Source organism: Tyto alba, unplaced genomic scaffold (genome assembly GCF_018691265.1).
Source record: "Tyto alba isolate M040663 unplaced genomic scaffold, T.alba_DEE_v4.0 Super-Scaffold_40, whole genome shotgun sequence".
Taxonomy (NCBI): Eukaryota; Metazoa; Chordata; class Aves; order Strigiformes; family Tytonidae; genus Tyto; species Tyto alba.
The window spans coordinates 40,926,887-40,935,851 of NW_024881316.1; the positions used below are offsets into that span (position 1 = coordinate 40,926,887).

At 36.9% G+C, this 8,965-nt stretch overlaps 1 protein-coding gene across 1 annotated transcript; it reads left to right on the forward strand.

Moving 5' to 3' along the window:
* The first annotated feature begins 1,235 nt into the window (after positions 1-1,235).
* TDRD15 (tudor domain containing 15) lies at positions 1,236-8,478 on the forward strand. The gene is given in 3 exon segments (XM_009964359.3): positions 1,236-2,069; positions 2,072-3,364; positions 3,367-8,478. Coding segments are annotated over 3 exon segments (5,880 nt in total). The 5' UTR covers positions 1,236-1,294; the 3' UTR covers positions 7,179-8,478.
* Positions 8,479-8,965: the final 487 nt, after the last annotated feature.

Genomic DNA, 8,965 nt, shown 5'->3' on the forward strand with positions numbered 1-8,965 from the left:
TGGCTGGCAGTGTTTTTGTTTCTGTTTTTCTTTTTTGGAGAAGTTGTGTATCCTTCCTACTGCCTGAGATGTTCTGGAAAGCTTTACAGTAGGAGTGGTCATTTGTTCATTCATTTTTATTTTTGGTAGAACTAGAATCATAGGAATGACACTGTATGATCACTAGCTACTTCATGTATTCTTGTGATTAAAAACTATCGTTACAGTTTCGTTGATGATCTTTGCAGGCTGAGGAAGATCTTTCTCTAATAACTTGTAGTTGAAACTGAAGGTTTCAGCTTTACAAAAAATTCATAATCAGGTATCTGCTTTGTCTAGTCTATACTTGTGTGCTTATCCCCTGTCTTTGCATTTGAAAGATGTTGCTCTTGATCTTGAAGACCAGGTTATAGATGAAGGCCAGAGAAGTATCTGAAGGGTTTAAAAATATAGAAACTGTCAGAATTGGAGTGTTGAGACAGAATGAAACACAGCTGACACAATTGTTAGTTGATGGGCAGTGCAGAAATGTTGGACGTAAGTAAGGTGTTCTGTATGTCCTTGCAATTACTTAAAATATGCTAGATGTATCTTAAAGTGTACATACAGCCAGATTAAGTAAACAGTAAAGCTATAAAATGTCACTGATTTGAAGAAGTGATTTACACAGAAGCAGGGTGAGTAGGGGAGGAGTCCTTGGTCTTTTGCATATTAAAAGGAAAGAGATAATCAGACTGGAAATGCCCTTGCAGGTAAGCTGTCGTCCAGTGCAATGAAACACTGAATTAGATCTCCTTTGGAGAGATTTGCAGTTAAATTTACTGGGTGTAAATAACATTTGAGATGAGCAGAGACAGTATAAATGACATAATTGCTTTCCACTCTTTTTGTTTTCTTTGAGCAGAAATACTTCTGTTTGAGAAGTACACTTATCTGTCCTGTCCTGTTCTGCATCCCTGCATGTCTGTCCCACCCTCCAGTTTTCAGATATAACCTTTACTTCTTTGTATTATTCTGGTAACACCTTTCTGATTCTGAATTATTTTCAGATGATACAATTAGTCTGTAGCCATAAGAGCAAGTCCAGAGGTGGTACTTTTCAGATGCTAGCTGAGCCTGTCTTTACAAAGAGAATTGTGTCACGTGGATCCGAGTTGCATAAAATGTGATGCTGTTTAATGTTTAGTATATATTTTAACTAGGAGTGTAATAATATGCTATTAAATCATTTTGAAAACAAATTTAATGTAAGGAATTAGTTGACAAAATACGGAAAATTATCAGTCTGATCTTATTCCTTTTCTTTGCAGACAGGATGGAATCTCCTACTCCCTCACCAAACATAGATGTGAATCTGAACATAACTCATGTAGAATGTCATCCTGAATGTTTGGTTGTAATGTTCCAGGGTCAACACAAAGCAGCATGTGAGCTTGACTATTACATACTACAGAATGAAATACAACGTGTATTCAAAGTAAAAGATAATGTTTACGTTGGTGGATCATGTTTGGTGGAAGACACAGAAGGAAGGTGGCACAGAGGAAGAGTTCTGGAAAAGAGAGGGAATATCTGTGAGGCTTTTCTTATAGACACTGGGCAAGTGTTAGTGGTTGAGGAAACACATCTTGCTTCTGCCTGTGATGAATTATTTCGGCTGCCTCCAAAGGTGGTTTTGGGTGTTATTGCAAGCATACTTCCTCTTGGGGAAAAGTGGGGTCTAAAAGCCATTAACTATTTTTCATCTCTGGTAGGATTACAGGTTACAGGTCATGTGAAAGCTGTTGTACCATATCAACTGTTTATTCTAGAAGTGCCAAAGATCATTAGTGATGTTCTTGAACTGCAGTTAGGAAAATTTATCGATGGAGATTCGTTTTGTCTTATTGTAGAAATGTTAAAAGCATTTCCCCAAGAAGTGCTTTGTAAGAGAGTGCCGCAGTTGTTGCAACAGAAGTATGCAGTCAAGGAGTTGCTTACTTTCAGTAATACTGAGAAACCAACAGATTTTTGGCCGGTTCCAGATGATCTCTTTCCACGCTTACCTGTTGGCAGTAAAGAAAACGTAAAAATAACTGCTGCAGTAAGCCCAATAAATTTTACTGTCAGATACAGAAATGGCAGAAGGAGCTGGAATATTTGACAGGAGCTATGCATTCGTACTATGAAGCGATCAGTACAGAAAATAATAAATCTTTTGATAGTTTAGGGCTACTTTGTGCTGCCAAAAGAGAAAATGGACAATGGCATAGAGGAGTGATAAAACAGCTTATCTCTGACCGTGTGGAAGTCTGGTTTATGGATTTTGGCATTATTGAAGTTGTGCCATCTAGTTGCATTCAGAAACTTAAAGTAGAGTTCATGGCACTACCAATGATTTCATTTCCATGTGCGCTGTCTTGTTTTGGTAGTCAGGATGAAACAGTAATAAAAATTCAGCTGAAAGAACTTACACAGGCCTTGATAGGACAAACTTCTGTGTGCGTCCATGTTGATTTATTCAATGACATTAAACGCTTGTATTATGTTACACTGCAAAATCAAAATCTTGGAATTAATGCTCAACATCCAGAAAACCTGAATGAGGCAGCTGCATCATGTGCCTCACTTTCAGAAACAGAAATCACAAGAATTGTTGTAAACTACAGATCATGTCATGAGGGATACAATTCATTTAAGAATTGTAGTGGAAATAAGCGTGCAAAAAACTGCTTACCTGAATGGGATGTTTCTTTATCAAGCCACTGCAAAAGAGTAGAAATGCAAGTTGGTTCTTTCCATACTGTTTCTGTGGTATATGTCGTAAATCCATCTGACTTCTGGATTCAAACTTGTGAATATCAGAATGAGTTTCAAGCCTTGATGAAAGATATTGCAGACACATATAACCAGTGTGGAGCTGATGAAATGGTCCTTAAAAACCCAGAACCTGGATTGCTGTGCTGTGCCCGGTATAGCAAAGACATGTGTTATTATCGGGGTGTTGTCATTGAAGTGCTTCATGTAAACATTACTGTTTATTTTTTGGATTTTGGAAATACAGATACAGTACCCCATTATGAAGTGAAAACATTGCTTCCTGAGTTTTCTGATTTACCAGCTTTAGCTATGTGTTGTACACTCGCTTGCACATTTCCTGTTGATGATGTGTGGGTTAAAAAGGAAACTGATTTTTTCAAACACATTGTGTTTAACAGACTATTGCTGCTTCATGTCATTGGAAAGCAAAACAACAAGTATATTGTTAATGTGCAGTATAGGAATGGTTCACAGCAAGGTAGTGTTGCCACATGTATGGTTCAAGCTGGATATGCTGAATATTGGGAAAAGATACCAGATTCTGTTCTAAATTCAAGCAAGAAAAATCAAGCTCTGAATCCCTGCAAGTTAAAAAAAAAAAAATAGATGCACAGAACAGGTGTAATATTCGTAAAAATAAGGTATCAAGAAATGGGGAGGTATTTCAGAACGAAAAATCATTAAGTGTGCATTCAGTGCTGAGGAAATTTGTGCTGTCGTGTTGCGAAAAGGGTGCTATTTCTGAAACGCATAAATCGATATGTGAGGAAAAATTATTTTATAAAGAGTTTGTGTTTAAACCAGGGGCTGTTTTTGAAGTGGTGTGTTCCTGTGTTGTTTCCCCAGCAGATTTTTCATGTCAGTTGCAAAGCAAACTGCCAGAGCTAAATAACTTAATGGAACAAATTCAGACTTACTATGAAGAGCATATTAGGCCCTACAAACCTGGACAGGTTGCCTGTATTGTTAAATGTCACAAAGACAGGAAGTGGTACAGAGCAACTGTTGTGCAGCAAGTATCCACAAGTGAAGTTGATGTGGTTTTTGTAGACTATGGTTATCGGGAAAGGGTTTTACTTAAAGATCTTCAGGCTGTTCTTCCAGACTTCCTAACTCTGGAAAGTCAAGCATTTCGATGTGGACTTAAAAATGTGCCCTTACAGGTTGACTCACTTAATTGGTCTGAAGAACTGCGTAGACATTTTGAAGACTTTATTTCTGCTTCTAGAGGACCACTGACTTGCATCATTTATGCTCTTGTTCTTGTAAACCCCAACTGTTTATGCAATATAGTTGATTTACAGACTTCATTTATTAGTGCAGAGGAATTCCTCAGAGAACGTGGTCTCACCCACTATGAACATACTGGTCTGAGAAACCTTGCAGCTTTGGGTTCTCTGTACAGTTTTTGCTACTCATCTTTCAATATAAAAATTGGTAGTGAGGAGGAGGTTTACATAACTCACATACATAGTCCTTCAAAATTCTATTGTCAGCTTAATCGAAACACTGAAACTATAGAGGCACTGATGAAGAAGGTTAGTGTCATAAGTAAAATGTTAAATTATTCAAAGTATGATATCAGCAATATGCCATTATGTATAGCCAGATATTTTGAAGATGGTCTCTTTTATAGAGCTTTGGCTTTTCCTGTGGAATCGACATCCTATTTCTGTGCTGATTTTGTGGATTTTGGAAATATGAGTATGGTAGAGAGGGATCAGTTGATGCCTATTCCAGAATCTGCCACTGACCTAATGTTCACACCCATGCAAGCTATTAAATGCTGTCTGTCAGACCTTAGGGAGACAAAAATTCCAGCAAGCGTTACTAGATGGTTTGAGGAAACATTCCTTGGTAAACTGCTGAGGGCTGTAATTGTATCTAGAGAATCAGATGGACAGCTTGTCGTGCAGTTATACGATGGACAGCTCAAACTAAGTCAGAAAATTCAAGAAAAAATGCTGGAAGAATTGGCACCGAAAAATTACACAGAACAATTTGTTGAAAGTAATGGAGGAGTGATAGGTCACATGGAAGATGACAAAGACGTTAATAAAGTAACTCTTAAAAATCATGAAAGACTTAAATCAAAAATGGAAGTGGAATGCCAAGTATATGATAATTATTATCAGACAGATACTGCAGAGAATTTTGGAGATGAAGAGCAAATGACATATAGCGCGCAAAAGTTGTCTAGTGGACCCTCAAAACTGCTAACTTTACAGGAGAGTAAAGAACTAGGTTTTAGAAATATATTCAGTGCTGTTCTGGAGCACAGAGAGGAACCTCTCATTGGAGAGCCTGTGTCTCCCCCACTCTGTCATCCTGCTTTAAATTCAAAGGAAATAACTGTAAATGCTTCCTCTGAATCTCATAATGAAAGACTAAATTATACAGGTCGGTGGGAAAGAAGAAACAAAAATACACCTAAATTAATCAGCCTTCCTCAGCGTGATATTCAGTTGAATTCTGAAGTAGCAGTGTATATTTCTCATATGAATAGTCCATCAAGTTTCTATGTTCAGCTTGCAGAGGATGAAAACTTAATAATACAGCTAGCAAAAGAACTAAATGAAAGCACGGTGAATATAGGTAATGAAAATTGCTTAGATGAACTGATGGTAGGGGATCTTGTTGTTGCAGAGCATGGCACTGATTGTTTTTACTATAGAGCAGTTATTAAGACTCTGATATTGGGAAACTCCTTTGAGGTAGAGTTCATTGACTATGGTAATACAGCAGTTGTAAGTCCTTCAAAAATTTGCAGGATTCAGGAAAAGTTCTTAACTTTGCCAAGGCTCAGTGTTCATTGTTTCCTTAGCAGAGTAAAAAGTGTTCCTGGTGAAAACTGGACTAAGAGAAGTACTTCCTATTTTGTAAGAAAAATAAATAGCAAGCTAATTGCTTGCAAGTTCTTAGAGCTACATGGAGAGCAATGGGAAATAGATGTAGTTTGTGATGGAAAGTCTATGTCTAATGACCTTCTGCAAAAAAAAGGCAGGACAAGGTGGCAAAAGACACTGATGCATAATGGGAAAAATAGGCCCAAACAAATTTTGGGTACAAATGGTAATCCTCAAAACAGAAAGTCTAGAAATGGTTTAGGAATTGGTGAAAGTAAAACTGAGGCTGTTAGGATGAAAAATATTTTCAAAACACCTTTAAATGTCCTTCCTCAAGATCTAAATTCTGGACAGGTAGAAGGAGCAGAAGTAATTCATATTTCAGAGACTGGAGATTTTCATGTACAGTTACTTAAAAACTTGCAAATATTACATGAGTTAAACGTAATGCTTGTCAAAGAAGCACAAATAAGTGATTTGCTTGGAGTGGATGACATTGAAGAAGGATTGGAATGCATGACAAAATCTGAAAGGAACTTTAAGTGGTATCGATCAAAAGTGATAAAGAAATTTGTCAAGGAGAAGTTAATGCTAGTTTTTTTCATAGATTATGGCAAGTGTGAGATGGTGTCCTTAAATAATGCAAAGATGCTCAGTGACAAGATTAAAACTATTCCTAAACAAGCTGTGTTTTGTAAATGGGTTTGGTTTAAAAAAATGAGGAAAATTCAGTTTGTCCACGTAGTAAATGCACTCCTGGATCGTGAAGTCAGGATCTTGTTTTTGAGATATTTAGAATCCTCTCATATTTGGGAAGTAGATATTTTAATAGGGGAAATTCTGCTTCAGGAGTATTTTAACCTGCACTTAAGTCATGGTTGGACTACTGGACCAGAAAAATGCAGTAATACAGACTGTGAGGAGTTTGATAGATCATTCAAGCTAAATTCAATCACGTGGATGCTGCTGCAGAGTGGTGGGAGGTATCCTGGCTTTGCAGTTGCAGTTACTGATCCTTCAAACTTCTGCATCCAGTTTGAAGTCTCATTTGATTGCATGCAAAACTTGTCTTTGCTGCTCTCTGACCTTCCTGACAACTTGCCAGCTTTGCCAAAAGAACTTGTTGCTCCTGGTGCTATCTGCTTGATCAAGTTTGGACTGGAAGCACAATGGAACAGGGCAGAAATTAGTGAAGTAACAAGTCAGTCTGTTGTTCTTACGTTTATTGATTATGGCTTTTTGAAGAGCATCCCTTACTCTGATATCCATAAACTTAAAGTTATTCCAGAAAGTCTGTCTTATTTACCTTGCTTGGCACAGTCTTGCTCTTTACATGATATAGTTCCTGCCAAGGCGGAATACTGGAGCGATGAAGCTAAACTTCTGTTTCAGAAGCTTCTTAGTAAACCGGGTCTGATATTTCGTTTCAAACACTACGGCTCTGAAATGAAATTAGAGGTGGATGTTTTGCATGAGGAGAACAATCTAGCTCATGCCTTAATCGCTGCTGGCCATGCAGTCTACTCCAGAAGGAGGTGCTGCCTCATTCCATAAGTATCAGAAGTGTTACATTAATGCATCAATTAGAGTGGGGTTTTTGTAACCATTTTTGGTTGTTAACTGTTTTCTTTATATTGCACCATTATAATATTATTGCAGAATTTGATTTTTTTCCTAGTTAAAACTGTAAACTTGGCATGTTCTTTGTCAGTAGTTTGACATGCTGCTTGCTCTTATGATAAAACACAGAAGTTGGATTGTGCAACAATACTCGAGTGATAACTTTACATTTACTTCACTGGCCTACATTCATTGTGATGCCAAGTAACACTTAATTTTCATGTAGAGGCACTGACACTTAAGGGTTAATTAACTCTCATTCCAATTTCTGGCTCACATTCAGTTGGAACAGCAGGTGTTTGGGTGTCTTTACAAAGAAGAGATCGTCTGGATACCCTAAATGCCAGTCTTGTTGGTATAGTATTTATATATGACATACATATTTTAAGTTAGATTTTTTTTTCTGTTAGGTATATTGTGCTTTAATTTCTGTGTAGTTATAGAACATTGTATACCTAATGTTACAAAATGGAGTCTAGAAATGACAGATGTTTAAGAAAAAAATAAGCAGAGGCGTGTGTACCATTTTTTATGTTCTGCAAATTGCAAATGTTAGATTTATTTGCGAGAACGTGCATTTTATTTTCAACTCATAATGAGTCCAGCTTGTGATAGTAATTCCTTTTCTGAAGGTCTGATACCCAAAGTGCTTAAGATAAAAACTAGATAATTGAAAGTATTTTCAGGATTATGCTGCACCTATAAATATAGAGAATGTCTTTTGTTGCCACTGTGGGTACGGATTTTCAAAAGTGCATTACAGGGTTATGCTCTGATTGTTAGAATAAGTTGCTGGGGTGTCTCCCTACCGATTTTATTCCCAGTCTTCTTTCTTTGGTGTGTACTTCTCATGTCCCCAACCTCAGCTGTAACTTCATTTTTCTTGTAAGTAAAGAGGCTATACTTGTAATCTAGTTGAAATAAATTGTTATTAATTTAGGATTTGGAAGTTCATATGTGTTTTCCTATGTTTTTGAGCAAGCTTAATTGAGAACAAAAGCACTACTTTGGTAAAATTTAATTGGAAACTACTGTTTATCATTTGGTTGTATTTCCTAAACATATTTCTGCATTTTTTTATACTATGTCATTGATTATTTTTATTTTTTTAATCCATGAAAGTGAGAGCACTGGTTGCATTTGTTTGGAGTTAAAAATGTTCCCGTGTATACTGGTGCATTCAGTATTCTGCCTTTTTGTCATGAATAATAAAATGCTGATCTTCTGTGTGTAACTTGCCTTGCCTAATTCTGAATATTTTGAACCTTTCTGTGTCCTTTGTGGTTGATGAATGCATTGGAAAAAATCTGAAGCTACATCAGGATGTTCTTCGTGGGATTGTGCCAAGGAACAATCCTTGCCTTCTAGGCGATTAGCTGTGGAATGGATTATATCTATCCTGCACTGAATCAAGGTTTTCTTTTGAATGCTGTACAAATGGCACCAGCTTTCTGCCCATACAGTGTCCTAGATGAGATGCATGCCATGCTCAACCTTCATATGTTTTGTGCTGATCAGATCTCACTGATCTCAGTGTCACGCTCTATAAAGGCAGCCAGGCCTTACATGCCAGATAGTCACACTGTTAGGCCATTACTTAAAACTTTTTTGGATTTGTATGCAGTTACTTTGAGAAATGTTTTCTCGTATTTACTTTTACTGATGTGATTTGCTGAACATTATATTAAATAGATTATTTGGATATTTTTATAATGTTCTGC